Here is a 22154-nt window from a genome sequence, read left to right on the forward strand (position 1 = left end):
TCAACACAAGGACCGATGTCGGATGATCAGGGTGATGCTGAGTGAGGAGTATTACTAGAGCACAGTCCTCGCTAAGAGGGAGTGTTGATTTGGGGTAGCATCGGATATGCTCTAGCCACCAAAATTGGTGGAGAGGCTAAAGCACACGAGATCTCCAATACCCATAAATGGTTTGGGCAGAATCTAACAAATTTGGGAGATATTAAAATAATTATATTTTTAATGGAGTCCCTAAGTCTAAACTTAGGGAAAATAAAATGTACATGATGCAACAGTGCAGAGGATGTTGGGCAACAGACCTAGCATCAGCACAAGGACCGATGTCGCATGATCAGGGTGATGCTGAGTGAGGAGTATTACTAGAGCACAGTCTTCGCTAAGAGGGAGTGTTGATTTGGGGTAGCATCGGATGTGCTCTAGCCACCAAAATTGGTGGAGAGGCTAAAGCACATGAGATCTCCAATACCCAGAAATGGTTTGGGCAGAATCTAACCAATTTGGGAGATATTAAAATAATTAATATTTTTAATGGAGTCCCTAAGTCTAAACTTAGGGAAAATAAAATATTAATGTGAATTAATAAAAAACTGGGTTAGAGGTCCAAAAGTCATGGATCAAGCCAGATCTAATCTTAGTCGTTGATTAGGGACTTAATCTCGACCTTTGAAATGTCAAAGAGAAAAGTATAAGAGGAGGCTTGAGGGTCACTTGGAGAACACACCGAGTTGATAAAAAATTAGATTTTCTGGGGCAGGGCTTGCTGAGGAAATCGAAGGAGTGATCAGAGTTGCAGCTGAGGGGCAGTGAATGCAGTAGCAGAGAGGCAAAGATAGTAATGGGAGCATCAACGCAGAAGTCGGGAGAGGGTTGACGCAGAGCCAGCTAGAGGCCACGTAGAGGCAACCAGGAGCTGCACATAGCCTGAGGAGGGCCAACATGGGAGATGCAGAAGCTCCAGAGGCTGACACAGAGCCCCGAGAGGCTGACGCAGAGCCCCAAGAGGCTAACGCTGGGCTAGAGAGGCTGACGCTGGGCTAGAGAGGCTGACACAGACCCTAGAGGCTAACGCTGGGAGATTCTGTGGGGCAGATTGGGGCTGATATTTGTCTCCGACAGAGAGGTACTACTGCCGAGGGCATTCTCTGTTGGGTGAGCCATTTTTGGCACCCAGATTGTATTATGAAATTGCTTAATAATAAAACTCTCAGATAGCTGCACTCTGAAATTGCTTAATAATAAAACCCTTAGATAGTTGCATCGGATTTCCCGCATTGGGTTTTTCCGGGGACGTTAGTCCAAAAATAATGGTGTCACTTGTGTGCTTGTTTTTCCTTTAGTTGATGGTCTATATGTGTTGAGACTGTACTTGTATTTATTTTCAGTATTTACATGGTAAATAACTTGTTAATTAAGAGAATAAGTAGGAAGAAATAAATCAGAAAGTACAGGAAGGATTTCTAATAGTTAGACTTAGAAATTCCAACAATATTGTCGATCCATACTAACAAAAGGTCAAGTGAGTACAAGCATATGATCTTAGGGAGTACTTGAGAGGGAACAGGAATAAAAAGCCCTTTTTGCTAGTCATGAGATTGTTTGTTTGCAAAAATTTAGTACAAATCAATATTTTTCACTTGATGTTTGTCCCCTAAATTGCAAGATTATGGTATCGTGTTCTTGAAATTGGACCCTTAAGGAACGTGCAATCAGGAATAAGTGTTGAGAAATCAATGTGATTATGTATTAGGGTTGATTTCTCTTAGCATGGTAATTATTTGTGAATTTGTTGGCTTATTATTTCTTTATTATGTTTTCTTCATCAAACAATTACCAAAAACATAAACATGAAGATCACAAAAATGATAATGTGTTGAGACATCTAGGGTTAGCAAGTTAGGTGATTTCTCTTACTTTGATAAATGTTTGCTATGTACTTAACTTAATTAGCTTCTTCTTTTCACTTGATTATATTTAGTGTTCTTTTCATCAATCAACTACCAAACCATAAAGAACAATAAGACAAAAGGACACAAGGCATATGCGATCAACCAGGGCCAAAACCTCTCCTCTTGAGAGGAAAAACCACAAGAATTATTCTCTTCTTGTAGAACTTCAATTGAAGAATTCCAAGACCTATGACCCTTGACCAAGACCTGTCCAAGACCAAGTCAAACCTTTTCTCCTTGATGAGTTTTTCCTTCTAGCAACTTCGTCCTCAACAATTTCTGCAATTTTGACCTCCAGCAGATTCTTCTACAACTTCGACCCCCCAACAAATTCTTCTGCAATTTCGACCTCCCATCAGATTCTTTTGCAAAAACCCTAGGTGACACATGTGAGAGAATGATAGTGATTTTGTCCTTCTTTCTCCTTCGCTTGACATGAATCCTTCTCCTTATCAACTTGGCTTGCAAGGGAGACTTCCTTTGACCCAAAGCTTGACTCTTTTGTAGTGACTGCAATTCAGTGTTTCCTACTGCAGAAGGATGCCCTAATACACTTTGCACGTGTGAGAAAGATGGCAAAAAATAGTCCCAAAAACTCAATTTCTTCTGCTGATTTTTCACCTCTTCTTCCATGCTCCTTCTAGGTCTCCTTCTTATCTTGATTGAACTTCGTTGTTGCTAGATGAGTGTTTCCTTGAATGAGGTCAAGTTCTCCTATATATAGGCTTCGTTGAGTCCTCAATAAGGCCGACTTGTCCTTCTATATAGGCTGACTTGCTCTTGCACCATGACTTGGTCTTGGAGGGTCTTTAACTCTAGTTTGACTCAAATAAAATTTTCGTTACAATATGTAACATGCCCAAATGGGTCCTCAATACATGATAATGACTTAATTGATCTAGAAGCACTCAATGGGTGCTTGACCTAAAAATAAATTTCCCTTGAGCATGAAACCCTCAAGAGCAACAATAATAAATTTATTTTTCTCTTTACATTAAATAAATAAAATCATGATTACATATGTCATTATGAAGACCGAACCTAGTTACATATTTCAACATAATGAACACAAGATATAGGCTCCCAGCCAGGGCAAAACCCCTCCAAGGGGAAAACCCAAAAAATCTCTTCTTCTTATAGAATTAGATCAAAATGAGAAATCCAAGATCCAAATCCATCATCCAAGAAGCCAAGTCAAGCCCTCCAAAATCCACAGAAAATTTGCACTTGTTTCAGACCTTTTGTAGCCCAAAAAATTCACACTATTTGACATCTTTTGTAGCCCAAAAAATTCACACTATTTGACACTTTTTCAGATCTTCGCATATTTCTGCCTTAGAATATGTCACAGAAAGCTTGAGTTTCTTGCCCAATTGGAGGAGGACGCATGCCTATATATAGTTGTCCTCATATGTAAAAGGACACAACTTTTCATTGAGCCGACTTGACATCCAGGAGGGCCGACTTGGCTTGTTGAGGTGATTTTACCCAAATTACATTTTCAAAAATTCTTTTTCCTTTTCTTTACAATAGGTCCAAATAGGACTTTTACTCTGACTCAACAAATCCTAGAAGCATGAAGAACATGCTTAATCAATGAAATAATAATTTCTTTTTTCTATTTTTCTTTTTTACTTTTTACATAAAATACACAATGATACAAGTACAAAGAAAAATTATGAAGACCAAACCTAGTTACAATTTCCAACACTTCCTCTTAACTAGGGAGGTATTCATAATTCCATGATACTCTCAAATTGAAATATTCTCATAAAAAGAGTGGGATTGATAAGCCATCTTCAAGCATCAACATCATAACCAACATTATCAAATTGCAATATAGCAAGGCCTTGACTGACAAGCTCTCACCCTCCACTAGATTAGAGCACAATGTTGGGAGGCATACATTTGGACACCATCACTACAGCCTCTCAAGGCACATACCCCATCCGGATGTTCACCAGGTATGTCCTTACAGGACTATTCTTATCTTGGATTGCCAGTCCTCAAAGAATAGAAGTCCTCTTCGACCACTCTTATCTTGGATACCTTGCCCAATCCTCAAAGAGTGTCAATCCACGAGACTACTTCTATCTTGGATTCCCAATACTCAAGAAGTATCAGTCCCAAATGCTTATCCAACCCTCCATTCTCCCTCCCAGTGCCTTTAGTAGACGTACGACTGTTAGTCCTAGCCTAGTGCATGACACATGGAGAATATGATGTCCACCATCACTCCCTCTCGGTCAGGGAGGAGATCCTTACTCCCTCACAACTTGGGAGACATAACCATAAACCTTAGCTTATCTCACACTTCGTCAATACATTAACTACTTGTTCTTCTATGGAGATATAGTTGTAGTTGCAGGGCTCCTCTCTCGCATTACATCATACCCGGGCTCCGACCTTCATGGATGTCAAACATTTTACGGAGCTAAATTCATTTACATTCTATCTTCATGACAAGGTTTCTCAGCTCCTGACAACATCATGTCATATCAAACTTCGAGCTTCCTAGATCTTGTCAATGATCAAACAACATTGTCATCAAATGGTTCGTCTGTCATCTTCAAGGAGCCAAACTTCTTTACAGCTGCTAGCACATGCCTTCTTTATTCATAACAAAGTTCTTCCCCATATTCTTTAATAAGTCATATCAGCTTTCCAAACATCAATTCTGCCCTTATGCTCTTTCAAGCCATCAATGGTGCTATCCACGCGATTCATGTGTTCCATGATCAAACCATGCAGCTGTAGGTACATCAATATCATCTAACAAATTATCTCAACTGCTATCTTTCCAACCTCTGCATATACTTTTGCAATATGTCTTTTCAGGGAGCCAAACCATTTTCTATCATTATTAGAGTTGCCAGATCACAGTAGCCTCTAGTCAAGGTGCAAAATTCTTTTGCTACTTGCTTCCTCTAAGGTCAACATTCCTTTGCATGGTCTATCTCATATTGCAACAAAGCTATTCAACTTTCAATCATCAATCAATGTGAACGAACCAATCAGCAAGCTTCAATATCATATCCATCAGGGTCTTTATTTCTGCCTCTTACCATCTGAGGTTAGTAAACCTTTTGCCATTTGATAGTCTTCTTTGATGCGTACATCAGCCTTTTCCTTTCTTTACAGTCTTCATGCTATGCCATGTTCCTTTCAGGCTTTCATTTAGCCTAGTCAAGCTTTAAATAGAACTTGCCTTAACCTGTAACCTTGATTAGAAGACTTACGAAAAAACAAGGAGACAAGACATAAAGACAGTGGCACTAGTAATAAGACGTTAAATACCTATCTCTGGAGGAGGTTGACTCCCTCTTAATCTTGAACCCTTTTTCATCAAACCTTCTCTTCACATCATAATGATATAATACCTGCCATTCTTAAGACCTAGGTTCCTTTTCCTTTCACAACGTAAACAATTAGTTAGGGTTTCTATTTCTAGGGTTTCTCCTTTTATTCCATATTTTCTATGGTTTACAAACCCTAGATATCATAACCTGTCACTTACAAATTGTAGAGTTCTACAAGCACGCAAGAAAGTTAGTTATAAAACCCTAGGTTTTTAAGATCTTCAAGATCTGTTACGATAGGAATTACAAATTCTATGCAAACCCTAGAAACTTCACAGTCATCTAGACTTGTCAACTAAGTATTACCAGCATTCTGCAAAACCCTAATCATACCAGTTCGATATGCCTTTTCTCCTTTTCATTTAATTACAGGACCTATTCTTCATATGCAACATAGCATCAATTTCTTACATGTCGCTGTCTCTATTTTATGCAGAACCTTTTTATGATCAACACCATGACCTAAACCATTATAGACAATTGACATAGGTCACAAAAAATTATATGTACCACTTTTGATTTTACCTGTCCTCTTTTGCAGAGACCTGGTCTTGATTGTCATTTTATCAACTTCATTCACAAAGGAGACAACTTCATTTCTTCCAAACTTCAGGTCGGCTTATTGATGTCATTCTTTCTTCAAAGGTCCATTCTAGAGGTGCTTCAAAGTTCAGATCTTCAAAATATATTTCTTTGAGCTGCTTGTAGTGTCCTTCACATTCCTCTTTATCATCCTACAGGTAGTTCTTCTGCAGTTCACAAAGTCTCTTGTTACGATTTTTCTGTCTCTACCACAAGCTTCTCCTCGCTGAGTAATGGTTTTTCAGATCTTCACCTAAATGTGTCATTTTATTCTTTTCATAATTTGTCACATCCCTCAAATCTTCTGCCATGTCATTCATCATTGTCACTTATCTAGAGTACTGTCATGAAGATAAATCATGATCACTGTCATATATAGGTTTTCTACTCAATCAAATACTATACGAAGGTTTCGGTCATGTTGTATCAAAGGTCATTGTAATATATGAATCATAGTCATGCCTCCTCATTGTCATTTTGAGATAGAATTATCACGTTGCCGTTGAGAGTACTGTAATCACTATTATATATATCATAGATCATACGTCATGTATCACCACTATCATACGAACAAGGTAGCTGCCTCTATGTATAAGCGAGCAAGATCATTATCATGTGTCATAGCATCACTGAGATAAGAGACTACTCAAATCACTATAGTCTTTTTGCAGAGATTGGAAAATTCATATTACTGAGATAGTGTGTTGCATTACTGAGATATAGTCTTCTTCTAATACAGAGATATTAACTTTGTCATCGCAGAGATTATACATAGTGAGCCATCGAAATCAAACCACTGAATATGAATGTGTGCTGTAGTTAATCAACCGACACTGAAGGAGATCTGAGTCACGGAGTATGTAGCGGATCCAAAGGAAGCCATAACATAGATCTGAGTCATAGCATAAAGTATGCGAATCATAACATAGGGTATGCGAACCTCAAAATATATATGGAAGGCGAGTCACACAGATGTGAGACACAGTGAGGAGTGAACGAGCCTCTGTAGTATTTACGTACCACAGAAATGATAAATATGATCCATTGTAAAATATGAAACCGACCCAATGAAACAATGTCACATTGATTCGAGCTACTGTATATCGAGCCATAAAAGCATTTGAACTACAGAAGTGCGAGTTGTTATAGTTATATGCGAGCCACCATATCACAGAGCGAGCCACCATTGAACATGAGAGCCATGGTTATAGTGTATCTAAATTGAGCCACAGATATATAATGAGTGCAGATGACTGGAGAGAGTACAAATCATCACATGGTTTAAATGTGAGCCTCAAATGTGAGTGCGAGTCCTCAGGATAAGTTGCGCCATAAAATGATTTGGATGTCATCCCTTTGCCATCGTAAATAAACATAGACTGTAAGATCAGGTAATCCATAGATTCTGCCTTCAGGATCAGTGCAAACTTCTTGTATCATAATTTTAGATTTTTACGAATCTCTTTATAGAGTTCGGATCACAGGATCAGATTTTTCTTGACTAGGGTTACCACAGAATCTTCATATTACAATGCTCATGCTACAGATCTTCGCAGTTCTTCGAATCTTTGATAATGTTCTCCTTCAAATGCCAACAGAGAGTGATCTTAGAACTGCCATCTTTCAACCTTAGCTCTGATTCAATGTTGAGAATTCAGTGTGATTATGTATTATGGTTGATTTCTCTTAGCATGGTAGTTATTTGTGAATTTGTTGGCTTATTATTTCTTTAATACGTTCTTTTCATCAAACAATTACCAAAAACAGAAACATGAAGATCACAAAAAGGACAATGAACACAATATAAAGGCTCCAAGCCAGGCAAAACCCCAGAAAATCTCTTCTTCATATAGAATCAGATCAATAGAGAAATCCAAAACCCAAATCCATGCTCCAAGAAGCCAAGTCAAGCCCTCCAAAATCCACAGAAAATTTGCACTTGTTTCAGACCTTTTGTAGCCTAAGTCACCAGGTTCGAATTCGAGTTCGAGTTCGAGGACCTTGAAATTCGAATAAAGTTCGGCAACTCAAATTTTGTCGATAAAATTCGACATAAAATTCGACATATAGAAATTCGAAAAAAAAATGTATATTAAAGATAGAGGGCAGATTTATACACTTATAAAGACTATCTTATTGTTAGAAATTATATTAATAATGGAGTCAAAGCATAATTCGATGAAAAGCTTGAAATGTATAGGAAAAATCAGCAAGTTATGTAGCACATGAAAATTTCTAATGAGTCAACCATATTGACAAAGAAATAATGAAAATTTCTAAAAGATACCATTTGATCACCAACCAAAATATGATGTACCATGTAACCATCAAAGCGAATAGAACAGTACTGAGTAAACAGTCATCAAATAAGAGTGAACAGCTTCCACATTAGATAAAAAGAGAGTTTAAACTTTAAACTTTAAAGTAGCAGCTAGCTTGGCAGTTTTAGGCTCTAGCAAATTGTTCATGCAAAAACTAAACTAGAACTCTAAAACAGGAACACAAGTTTTATTCTTGACGTTCCTGTTGCCCACTTGTTATATCAAAAAGTTCTATGTCATCAAGAGCAGTATGAGATATGGATCCGCTAGATGCTTCAGCACTAGATTCATCAGCGAATTCCCTGTCACTATCAATGTACAAATCAGCATCACCCATTGTTGCATTTGGAACAGGATCGATCCACGGAGTAGAAGAATTGGATGACTCTTTAGCCACATTCTTCAATGCCAACTGCAAATTACTACGAACATAAACAAGATCTTCTAATTTTTGAGATGACAGTCTATTTCTTTTTTTGGAATGAATGTGGTCAAAGGAACTCCAATTCCTTTCACATGCTGATGCACTTGCTCCTTGGCTTAAGATACGCATTGCAAAATTTTGCAATTCTGGTGCCCCTGAACCATACCATTCCCACCATAGTGTTGGATCAAGGTGTCGTGTTACAGTGTAGTCTCTGTCTCTGTCTCTGTCGTGCGGCGGCAATGAAAACAACAATGAAACCTAAGCTAAAGCCTAAAACAGCAAGTTAGCAACACGCATACCCGAAAAAACGAATTTGAACGCATATAAACGAATTTAATCGATTTTAATGTCGAATTTATTCGACAAAAATTCGAATACGCTATTAAATTCGAATACGCCATTAAATACGCCGAACTGAAACGAATAAATTCGAATGACCATTAAATACGCCGAATTTCGAATTTTTTCGATTAAATACGCCGAATCCGGTGACTAAGTTTGTAGCACAGAAAATTCACACTGTTTCACCTCTTTTGTAGCCCAGGAAGCTCGTACTTTTTCAGATCTTCACATATTTCTGCCTCAGAATATGTCACAGAAAGCCCAAGTTTCTTGCCCAATTGGAGGAGGATGCATGCCTATATATAGTTGTCTTCATATGCGAAGAGACAACTTTTCATTGAGCCGACTTGACATCCAGGAGGGCTGACTTGGTTTCTTGAGGTGATTTTACCCAAATTACATTTTCAAGAATTTCTTTTTCCTTTTTCTTTACAACAGGTCCAAATAGGACTTTGACTCTTTGACTCAACAAATCCTAGAAGCATGAAGAACATGCTTAACTAATGAAATAATAATTTCTTTTTCTCTTTGTTTTTTTTACATAAATTACATAAATTACATAATGATACAAGTACAAAGAAAAATTATGAAGACCGAACCTAGTTACAATGTCCAACAACAAGAAAATCAAAGGTGAGCTAGACCCAACCTCTTTGTGAAAGAGGTTAGTTTGTAGTTACTTTCTTGAAGAGGATAAAAAGGCAAACCTTTAAAAGCAGTCCCTATTCTTTGAATAGGTCAGGTTGACTCATGAATAACTACAGTATAGGTTTCAAAACTTTGGAGGAATCTCCCTTAAGGGTACCTGTTTGAGTAAACTTCCTATGCTCACCACATTTTGGCAAATGTATGTACGTTTAATTGATAGCAAATATAATACGTAATTCTGGAAACCGTCCAACTATTGTGAAATAGATGCCTGGTGAAACACTCAGGCAGGCATGGAATGTGTCCAAGAATAATATGTGAACATTTTATATTGTTTGAATTTATTTGGCAAGTAATAGACAGAAATCCATTGGAGGCCAAGAGGGAAGTTAGAACTCATCGTGCACTATGTTGTGAGTAGAAATTGATGGAAAAGAGCCCATGATCTTTGATTACCAAACCTTGCTTCCTTGCATGGTGATCTTATTCCCTTTTTGCTGCAAATTTCACCCACTCTATCTTTGGTAGCGGGCATGTGTGTCACGACTCACATGCCCACTCCTCTGTGACTAGTGTACAAAGAGAAATAATATGATTGTGAGTTTTAACTGACTGCAACCTTTTTGAGAACCATCTTTTTCTTCCTCTGTCTTTATTCTCATGATGATTTTGCTGTCACTCCTCATTTATAGTGGCTCTTTTACACGTTTCTATAACATATTGTTTGCATGTGGTTTCAAGTAAGAAGAGCATGAATGCTAGTTTCTAGCTTTGAAGTATTTTCATGAGCAAAGACGATTGCTGCTACTTTTTAATTGATGGATAATAGATGACCCCTAGCATTGGACATTCCAAAATATCATCTACGCTTTAAGGAATGAATATTTGCAATACACTTTTCTAGCTTTTTTGTTTTAAAGTGTTTCAAGAAACAGGCTTCAAGGGGCTGTACCACAAAGAGTGGACTTTCTTTGGTTCATGTTCCAGGTGTGAGGATATACCCAGGACTTGCACCCAGCTTCATCCCTTTGAAACTCTTGTGATACAGGTTGGTAGACCATATGGGTGAATGGAGCACTGGTGGACATCTTAAGACTCCATCATCCTTGCCAATGAACCAGTGTCTTGTTGGGATTCTTTTCTAACTTTTAAATCTTGATTAGTGGAAACATTTATATACATTTTGTAAATAATAATTTAATCGTCATTTGAAATTGCTTATTGCAAATTTATGATGCTTGGAATGCACCATGTTTAAAGAAATTTTGCATCATTCCATAAAGACATTTTGATGCATCCTTACATTTTGATTTTATGCTCTTTAATGTTGTGAAATGAAGCTTGCTATACATCAAATATGTATGATTTTGTGGTATTTTTCAGGCAGCAGAACTAGAAATAAGTATGAAAGAGGCAATGCGTGCTGCAGATTTAGAGAAGAAAAATCACAATATTACTAGAATGGAAGCCCTTGCACGAGCAGCTAAGCTAGAGGTCTGGAACATTACTCTAGAAATTTGTATCATGGATTGTGATGTTCATTAATTTCTAGATGCTCACTGTTGCAGTAAAATTCAATTTATTCTAAGTAAGAAACTTTGTTGGCTTGTACACTATCTTGTGCTATTTTAAGCCTTTAACATACTTACCACTCAACTCGTCAGAATTTGACTGAACGACAGTGATTGCAGACAGAAAATGCAGAGCTTTCCAAATCACTTGCTGCTGTGCAACGGAGTCTGGAATTGGAGGTATTCACCACTTCATTATTGACTCTTCAGAAATATCCTGGCATATTATTGATTCATTTTAATGTCTCATCTAAAATTAACATTTTTTTCTGCTTAATTTTGTTAATATTGATAGAAATGGGACTGCTATCACGATTGGTATCATTTTCTTGTTTAAAAATATATCTACAGGCAACAAATGTTTTGCTCAATCTACCCCTGGTATTATATTTTTTAAAATTTGGTTAGTGCTGGCACTGACATCTATAACTATCTAGCTATGTATGTATGTATAATCTAGCACCCACAAAAATGTGAAGTCCCAAGCACCAAGGTGTTAGTTCTCTGCAACTTACTAAGGCTACCCACTGTCACCTCAGTATCTCTTCTCACTTTTGGTTGGCTCTTTTCCAACTCAAGAGGGACTTCCCAAAAGGTAAGATTATCAAGGCTATGGAGCGTGGGCTTGACATGAAAATGAAGAGTAAGCCTTGATAAAACAAAGTGTTCTAGTATAGTATGTGGAAGTGGACATGGAAATGGAAATTGGAAAGGGGGTATAGAAAGGAAAGGGAGGTGAGGGGAACGAGAAAATGGGAAATGAGATTATAGAAATGGAAGGTTAGGGAGATGAGGGGCACAAGGAAATGCGAAATGTGATCATGTGAGACTAGTGCTTATCAATCTATTGGGCTAATGGAGTCTTGAAAATATTGCATAATGGAAACACCTAGTTGACAGTGGACACATCCACAGCTACACAGAAAGGCATTAATATGGAGGAAAAAGATAGCTTGTCATACTCAACCTTATGAATGAGAGAATTAGTTTGTTGCATTAAGCATTATTTCATACTGAAGGAAAAATGGATTAATGTGACACATTCAACATTAGAGTGCTTGCTAAATATGATCATTGAAACTTATATTGGAGGGCTAGAGGGGCCATACATTATTGTTAATATGGACGTGCTGATTTATTAGGCTGAATTATTCATCAAAGCAGCAACTAATTGGGGGAGATTTTAATGTGGTAGAATGTGATGGTGATTGTTTGGAGGACGTGGAACAACAAAATTGTGGACAATCTAGCATAGAGTGATTGGAAGTCAAAAAATATTATTCTAACAAATTGGTACACTTGGTCAAAATTGGGAAGAAGGGCCATTAGGATTGAAGCTAGACTTGACTGATTTTATGCTAACTCTTGGGATGTAACTTAGTTTTACGGGCCAAATGGAGGTGCAAGTTGAGACTGTAATAGCTCACTAGGATCATCTTGTTATCTTCGCTTAAATGATTGTTGAGATTGAAGAAAAGTTAGATAGGCAACTCCTTTAGAAGCTGAATATCTTTCTTTTGGTCTTAGAGGATTGCAATCAAGCCATTGCTTGCATTTGGAATCTGGTGCCAAAACTCACATGAGAGGGAGGATAAATCTTATCGTGGGAAAATGTCATCAAACATACTACAAAGTTTCTTTTTGACCATCGCAAGATGGTGTATAGATATAGGCATCACAAAGAACCATATTTGGTTGTAACTATGCCAAACTCAACAAGCACTATGTTGGATGAAAGCTGTCATTGATGTCAAAGGGTAAATGGGCCACTGTTGAGTAATGTTGTCATTAATGTCAAAGCCCTAATCTTAGGATGTTGCCTTAGATTTGGGATGATCAAAGCATGTGATAATAGTTCAAGAAGCCTTAAAGAGCAAAAGGGTTTAAGCCATCAAATACAAAACTGACTGTCAAAAGAAAATCAAGGAAAAGGAGGTCAAAGCCAAAGCAAATTCAAGGAAGGACTATATCATCACGTAGCCCTCATTAAGACCTTTATGATGGAATATGGCACTCTATCTAACTCCTCATGGTTGAAGAGAAATGATTTTTGGATTTTTGATGCTCTATTTGGAATCTTGGATAGCCCATCTTTGAATGCATTTTTATTCCATTTACCTAGCTCAAATGGAAGTATAACATACATGGTTGGAAAGCTTATTCACTATACATTCTGCCAGTTGGACAAGCCAGTCTAGCTAGTGGACAGGTAGGCCTAGCCAGTGGACAAGTTGGCCCAATCTAGACCTCCAATACACTATATATAGGCAGGAGGAGGCATTTTAGCAATTCATTGAAGGAAAATTTGGATCTGTTGAAACAATCGAAGAAAAGAAATGTTTTCGGGGTTCATATCTCATGAATCAGAAGTGAGGAGAGGCCGTATTGGGGAGGCTATCTATGGAAGGACTTTTGGCACATTTTTGAAGGTTTTTGGCACAATTTTTGTAGTTTTTTTTGGCATCATTCTTGTAGAAATTTGGAGCATATCCTGAAGTTATTCTTTTAGAAGTTTGGAGCAGATCACGAAGTCATTCTTGTAGAAGTTTGGAGCAGACCTTGATCTCAGCCTTATAGAAGTCTTGAAGTAGGTCCGAGTTACCTTTCGAGGCAGATCAATAGTCTTTTATGAGGCAGAGTTTTTGAGGGAGATTTGAGCCACTAAAAGCACAATCTGAGGTCTGTTTTAAGGCATATTTGAAGCAGCTAATTGAAGGTATGAATTAGAATCTATTTTGTCGCATTGGAGGTCAGAGTTACAGTGGCATACTTATTGGAGCAGATTTGAAGTTGAATGTTTTTAGGCAGAGATAGTGATTGTATATTGTTGTATTTGGGTCACTATCCGTGATATGAGAGCCCAAAAGTTTTGTGCTTTCTTTTATTGTTAAGGGCGGCATGGTGGTGCTAGGGAAGGAAGTTATAGCTTCCTTCAGGAGGTTGTCGCTTCCTTCCAGTGGATGCTGGTAAACCAGGGGTTGTAGCTCCTTCCAGTCGTGGCTAGTAAATATCTTGGGGTTGTAGCTGGTAAACTGGAAGTTGTAGCTTTCCTTTGATGTGATTTTATTGGTTAATGGTTTTGATACTAAACTGTAAGAAAAAGTGAAATATTGATTCACCTCCCTTCCCAGTATTTCCAACAATTGGTATAAAAGCAGGTTACCCTCTAACAGTCTAATCATTGGAGGGAAGATTGTAAACAAGCATGGATCATATGGAAGGCATCTCTTCAAGGACAATTCTGATATTTGATGGAAATGATTATCCACTATGGAGCAATTTGCATGGAAACCTACTTGAAGGCTATAGGAGTGGATGTTTGGCTCTCCATCATAAATGGCTACAAATTTCCTAAAAATCCTCCAATTGATCTTGACGAGAAGAAGTTGTTCAACTACAATTCAAAAGCTCTTCATGCCATCATAGGTGGATTGTCAAGAACCATTAAGTCCAAGGTGATGTCCTACACCACAACCAAAGAAGTTTGGGATAAACTTAAAACTTTGTATGAAGGTGATGATAAGGTCAAGCAGGTCAAACTTCAAAAATATAGAGCTTAGTTTGAAAACCTGAAAATGGATGAAAAAGAAGATATTGCAACTTATTTACTCAGAGTAGATGAAGTTGTCAACTCCATCACAGGATTAGGAGAATAATTTAAAGATACCTTGATCATACAAAAAGTCCTGAGATCGCTTCCCTTGAGATACGATGCCAAGGTATCTGCCATAGAAGAAACCAAGGACTTGACTAAGATGACAATGGAAGAATTACATAGCACTCTTACAGCATATGAAATGAGAATAGATATAGAAGATGGACCATCAACCAGAGAAGCAACTTTTAAAGCCACAAAGAAGACAATAAACAAATAACTCAAGGTCGAAGGAACTCCAAATGATGAATTAGATGTAGAAGAAGCAAATTTCATCAGGAAGCTCAAAAGAGGAACTGGAAAACACAAAGGTAAGTTACCTTTTAAATGTTTCGATTGTGGCAGAATATGTCATTATGCTAAGAGATGTCCTTTTAAGGAAAAGAAAAGCTTCCACAAGAAAAATCTTTATTCTAAGGAAGACAACAACTCTTAAGATGAAAGTGATATAGAAGAATCGGATGCAAGAGAACCCAAGAAAATCAAGATAATGATCATGATGACGAAGAGGTCGATTCAGATGATGAATAACCAAATATGAGAATAGATTCTTTTTGGGTACTTAGAAAAGATTCAGAGACTGAACAAGAAGATGAAGATCTTCAAGAAAAATTGAAGAATAATGAAAAGGAAAATAACAAGCTTAGAAACACAAATAGAGAATTGGAAACACTGCTTGCAAAATGCAATGAAGAAGTTATCTCCTTAAAGGTCCAACTTGAAGAGGCAAACAGAGTTGAGGAATTAAAAAAAGATTCAAATGCTGAAAAAAGAAAAATATTATAAGAAGTTGGAAGAGGAAATTGTGACATTGAGGGCTGAAGTTGATAAACTCAAAAGGAACTTGAACAACTCATTAGTATTGGATAACATTCTCAAATTTTAGAGATTACCAGAGAATAAAACAGATCTTGGCTATACAGGTGCATGTTCAAGCAATGAGGACAAAAGCTCCAAGGAAGAAACTAAAAGAAGTCATGCTGATGATTCCAAGAACACCCATCACAAGGATCGACAATTGATTGAACCTCCTCCAAGGAAAAACAATTTCAGAAGATCATCCTACTCTCCCAAGTATGAAAATATCTTTCTTGGTCATCGTTACTCTTGCGAAAATTTTGGGCTTAAAGCAATTCATTTTAAAATCAATACAAGATGCAATTATGCAAGGGGCAAGAATGATTATGGATTTAGATCTAGGGGTGTCCATTTATCTACCAACAAAAACTACAATCCATTTGAACCACTAATGAATCAAAACATTGTATGCTACAAGTGCAATAATCTTGGTCGCAAGGCACAAGATTGTAGGCTTGTGAAAGAGAATGCTCCAATCATGCAAACAAAGAAGCCAACTATGACATGGGAGAAGAGAAAGAAGGAAAATTGCAATCTAGCATTGATCATTGAAGATAAAGAAGATGAATGGTATATAGTTAGTGGATGCTTGACACATATGACAGGAGATCAAAACAAATTCGTCAACCTAAATGGAAAAAGCGACAGTGTTGTGTTAGGAAGTAACTCTTCTGTCAAGATACTTGGAACAGGTGTAGGAAGTCTTGGAAGCGAACATATGAAAGCACAAAATGTTTTGCTAGTTAAGGATTTGACTCTCAGAAGTGCGAAATCATAGAAGCAGAGTTAGGAAGATTGGTTGCAACAACCACAAGAAGACTAAACAACATAACCGTTCTAGATCAAGCAGAGCGAAATAAATTGCAGCCAAACAAATGAATTCTAAGCACAACAAAGAAGGAAAGAACAAGAAGACAAAAGTAGTGTTGAGTGCCATATGTTTAGGGGGAGCAACCCCAAAGACATAAGTCACCCTTTGCCATTGATGTCAAAGGGCGAGAGAAAAGGAAGTGTAGCATGGAGACGAGGGAAGTGAAGCATGGAGACAAGTGGAACATGAGTATTGACATCAATGACAAAGGGGGAAATTGTTGGATGAAAGTTGTCATTGATGTCAAAGGGTAAATGGGTCATTGTTCAGTAATGTTGTCATTGATGTCAAAACCCTAGTCTTAAGGTTGATGCCCTAACCTTGGGATGATCAAAGCATGTGATGATAGTTCAAGAAGCCCTAAAGAGAAAAAGGGTTTAAGCCCTCAAATGCAAAACTAACGATCAAAGAAAATTAAAGAAAAGGTGGTTAAAGACAAAGAAAATTCTACGAAAGACTATATCATCACATAACCCTTATCAAGACCTTTCTAATGGTATATGGCACTCACTCTAACTCCTCACGGTAGAAGAGAAATGATTTTTGAATTTTTAATGCTCTATTTCGATACACTATCTTTGACTACATTTTTTACTCCATCTACCTAGCTCAAATGGAAGTATAACATACATGGTTGGAAAGCTTATTCCGAGACCTTTCCAATGGTATATGGAACTCCCTCTAACTCCTCACGGTTGAGAAGAAATGGTTTTTTGAATATTCACTATACATTCTGCCAGTTGCATAAGTTGGCCCATCGAGTGGACAAGTCGACCAAATCTAGAACCTGAAATCACTATATGTAGGTGTGAGGAGGATGCATTTTAGCAATTCGCTCAAGGAAAATTCGGATTTGTTGAAACAAGTGAAGAAAAGAAGTGTTTCTACGGTTCATATCTCATGAACTGGAAGTGAGGAGAGGTTGGATTGGGGAGGCTATCTATGGAAGGACTTTTGGCACAATTTTTGAAGTTCTTTTTGGCATCATTCTTGTAGAAGTTTGGAGCAAATCTTGAAGTCATTCTTGTAGAAGTTTGGAGCAGACCTTGATATCATCCTTGTAGAAGTCTTGTAGTAGATACGAGGCTAATCGACAATCTTTCTGAGGCAAGAGTCTATGAGGGAGATCTGAGCCTACTAAAAGCATAATACGAGGTCTATTTAAGGCATATTTGAAGCAGTTGATTGAAGGTATGAATTAGAATCTATTTTGTTGCATTAGAGGTCAGAGCTACAATGGCATACTTGTTGGAGCAAATATGAAGTTGAATATGTTTAGGCAGAGATTGTATATTGCCGTATTTAGGTCACTATCCTTGGTATGGGAGCCCAAGAATTTTGTTCCTTTTTTATTGTTAAGGGTGGCAGGGTGGTGCTAGGGAAGGAAGTTGTAGCTTCCTTCATGAGGTTGTCACCTCCTTCTAGTGGATTTTGGTAAATTAGGGGTTGTAGCTCCTTCCAGTAGTGGTTGGTAAATGTATTGGCGTTATAGCCCTTCTATTTGTAGCTGGTAAACTGGAAGTTGTAGCTTCCCTTTTAATATAAATATATTGTTCATATATATCTTATGCTCCTTTGATGTGATGTTATTGGTTAATGGTTTTGATACTAAATCATAAGAAAAAGTGAATTACTGATTCAACCCCCCTTTAGTGTTTCCAACACACTAGAGATGGGATTTGCAACAAAGGAAAAAGAATAAAAGCTAGCGAGTTAAGAAAACTAGCTTTTAAATTTTGAGGACTATACAACATGAGGAGCTCAAAGCAACACATGCTTTGAGTTAAGAATGATGCTTATGTGCCCATAAAGTTCTACTTTCTGTACTTAATGAGAGTTTATGGAGAGAATTCTAGTTTTCAAAGATTTGAAAGGAAACATGACTAGAGATGAGTAATAGATCAAATACATTTCTTGAGATAATTTTCAATGAATTTTTTTCTGTCATGGGTATTGACCCATTGCAAGTAATTGCCAATGACCTTATTAAGCAATTAGTCCCACAAAATGTTGGAAATATGAAAAGGCTACCTTTCTTGAGATCTAGAACTAGAGGAATTGGAATTTGCTATGTGGGGGATGAAGAATGAAAAGTCACTAGGATTAGAGTGGCCTCCCTGTTGATGTTTGTAGTTCTAGTAGGTACTTCTGCACATGCCTTGTGTATGGGCGTGCATAAGTCGCCAACATTCTCCTTAGAACACTTGCTCTAGTGTGAGCAGGTTGCTAATGTAACTTAGCCTAAGTCTAACTTAGGAAAAAACACATTAATATGTTAGCTTATTGAGCTAAAAGAAACTTAGGAAAAGCAGTAATTTACTTTAGTGATTTTGTTTTAATCTTAACCATTGATCTCAAGTGAAGTGAGATCTAATCTCGACCGTTAATCACCTTGAGATTAGGGTTAAGGTTAGGGATTTAGCTCAATGTAAAGTTATCGAAGCAAGGTTAGAGAGAAGGAGAAGACACACCATACAACGACACTAGCCTCGGGAGGAAGAGTGTGATACTCCAGAGTGTCAGGTATGAAGAAGTAGAAGAGGGGGCTTGGAGATCTAGATTTGCCAAGGAGATTGAGCATCGATCTAGGGCAGATCTGCTGGTTTAAATCCAAGGCATTTGTATTTCTGTATTTTTTTCAGTTGGGTCATTATCCTAGGACGAGAGCCCAAGTAGGTTATTAACCATTGTTAATGATGAACTGATTTTATTGGACAAAATCTATTTGTCATTATGATTGAGATTGATATATTTGCTTCCACTGAATTTTATTGTGTTAGGAACCTAGCCGTGCATTTAAATCAATAGATCACTTTTTCTGCTAGGAATTTAAGTGTTAGGTGTTAGGTTTGCAAAAATCTAATACTCCCTTTGCAATTTTACAAAACAATGTGGGATGCAATTGGTCCAGAGTATTTGAAACTGAGTAAAGAAATCATTAAGATGACAAAAAAAGTGGGTCAATGTAGGTCTAATCGAAGTCATTCCTAATGGCTCCTAATGGAACTAGTTGGAGAATGGTGAATGGTTATAGAGGTGGGTGATACACGAGTTTGAAAGAAAGGTCCAAGCATGCCAAGATCAAGATCTTCCTTTAATAGGGAATCTCATAGTAGTCGACAAAATCATTGTAACATCCCCTTCACAAGTAGGCTACAAGAGACCAAAAATGTTGTCGCTAAAATAAATAAATTATATCAATGCCCACAGATCGCCAAACTAGACCAATGGGACTACAACTTACATCCAACAAAATAGAGATGAATTAGGGTAAGAAAAGCCATAAGAATTGAAAGAAAGTAGCTAAACCCTATGATTATAAAACAATGTATATAAAACTAAGTTGCATGGGTGCATGTACTTAGTGATCATATTGTTCGTATTTGTCCCTATTCTTGTATTGGAAATGTACTTGTGGTATGTCATACCTGTTGTACCTTGCAACACTTTTGTGTATTTGACTATATTTTAGGTGAGTTCAAGTATTTAACCCACTTCAAGTAAGCCGATGTTTATTTTAGCATAATTTTTATTTGAATAATTAAAAGGCTCCAATAAAGTTATATTTAGGGTGGACCCAATAGGATACTATGGAACAACTAAGTAATGCTCGTTGACTAGGTGAACAAGGAAAATTTTAGGAAATAAATTTCACCCATTGATTAATTTTCCATGCTTTTTCCAAAAAAATATTCCCTAAATTCCATTTTTGCTAAAAATGATTCACCCAAATTCTGTAGGGTAAAATTACTTTACCTTAAAAATCTTTGAAATTTTATAGAAACTATACATATTCCTTAGAAATTTGAATACTTTTACGAAAATATCGCTAAACATTTTACAATTTGCATATTGAGGACTAGTAAGATTCAACAAGGTCTCTACATTTTTAAGATACATTTCTATCTTTAAAATTTTCCCCAATGTGAGCTTGGAAGAGACCCATAGAGAAGAAGAGTGAAAGTAGGGCATTGTGCATTGTTTTTACTACAAAAAATTGGCATGTTTGAACAATAAGCATTGGTTGTCTTCACTTCTTAAGTCTCCAAATTTTGGTTTCATTGAGTTTCAAGTTTTAAAGTTTTTTGTATGTCATATCCACACCATGTCTAGAAATGGAAGGAATGCCTGTGTGCAATGTGGAATCATGAATGATAATTGATGCATGGTGGACATTGGAATGATTTGAATCTAAAATGAATTTGAATTATTGTTGATCTACATCAATTTCAGTTCCTTATAAACTTTGATATTTGTACCTTAGTGTACCCCTGTCTAAGGCTTAAAAAGTGCTTGACCTTACCTATCCCTATGTACTTGCACCTTGGCAACTTAGGTATTGTTGAGAAATCTAGGGCAACTAGATTAATTTTTTTTTTACATTGATAACTGTTTGTGATGTCTTTTTATTTAACTTGATTAGCTTCTTCTTTAACTTGATTATTATTGTGCTTTCTATCATCAAACAAGTACCAAACGATGAAGATCAAAGAGACAAGAGGACATAAGATATACATGATCATCTAGGGCCAAAACCTCTCCTGTTGAGAGGAAAACCCACAAGAATTTTTCTCTTCTTATACAATCTTCAAATGACGAATTCCAAGACCTATGAACCTTGACAAAGACCCCTCCAAGACCAAGGCGACATTTCTCCTTGATGAGCTTCCTTTCCAACAATTTCGGCCCCAACAACTAATTCAACAACTTCAATCCCAACTGTTTCTTCTGCAACTTTGACTTGCCTAGCCACCTTCCAGCACTTCGACTTGCCCAACAACTTTCCAGCACTTCGACTTGCCCAGTAATCGCCCAACAACTTTCTAGCAACTCGACTTGCACAACAACTTTCGAAAACCCTAACACAAGGGGGAGAGAGAGAGAGAGAGAGAGATTCAAAAACTTCGATCTTGCTTTTCTTCTTCTTATCCTTGAATTTTGTCCTTTTCTAGCGTCTTTCTTGAGGAGATCGAACTTGCTTTAGATGTGTCCAAATGAGGTTGAGTTGCTTCTTATATATAGGCTTTCTAGGGGTACGAATTGTTTGCTTCACGCTGACTTGATCTTTCATGTAGGTAGACTTGCTTGAGGCACCATGACAAGGTATTGGAGGGTCTTTGACCAAGTTACTTAGGAGCAGGAGCGGGAGTGGGAGCAGGAGCAGGGAGCAACATTTTTGTCAGGCCAGGTGGGTAACTCCAAATGAACTTGTTTATTGCATTACCCATATCATGAATTTATACATGAGTGGAGAGACTCTTGGGATTCCAATTCCAAGGTCTCTTGGTTTGCTCAAATGCATAACTGACAATATTTACAATAATCCTTTCGGATTAGGTGTCAACATTCCCCCCCTTAATCTGAAGGGATGTTGGTGAGTCCAAGCATCATTCTGAATCTTTCAAACTTTTCTCTTCCAAGTGCTTTGGTGAAGATGCCTGCAATCTGCTCATTTGTGGAACAATGGCGTAAGTGGATTGTCTTGGCCTCAACATGATGTTGAATCAGATGGTATTTTGTATTGATGTGCTTCGTTCGATCATGGAACTTTGGGTTATTGGCCAACTTTATTGC

At 37.3% G+C, this 22154-nt stretch overlaps 1 protein-coding gene across 1 annotated transcript in view; it reads left to right on the forward strand.

Moving 5' to 3' along the window:
• Positions 1-22154, forward strand: part of GC2 (golgin Putative 2) — a 139653-nt gene that overhangs the window by 18288 nt on the left and 99211 nt on the right. The window contains exons 4-5 of the mRNA XM_089388003.1: positions 11009-11119; positions 11317-11376. Coding sequence (XP_089244129.1) covers positions 11009-11119; positions 11317-11376 — 171 coding nt within the window. The remainder of the gene's footprint in view (positions 1-11008; positions 11120-11316; positions 11377-22154) is intronic.

This window comes from Pinus tabuliformis, chromosome Q (assembly GCF_031772625.1).
Source record: "Pinus tabuliformis cultivar Carrire ecotype Pingquan chromosome Q, CPIR1, whole genome shotgun sequence".
Taxonomy (NCBI): Eukaryota; Viridiplantae; Streptophyta; class Pinopsida; order Pinales; family Pinaceae; genus Pinus; species Pinus tabuliformis.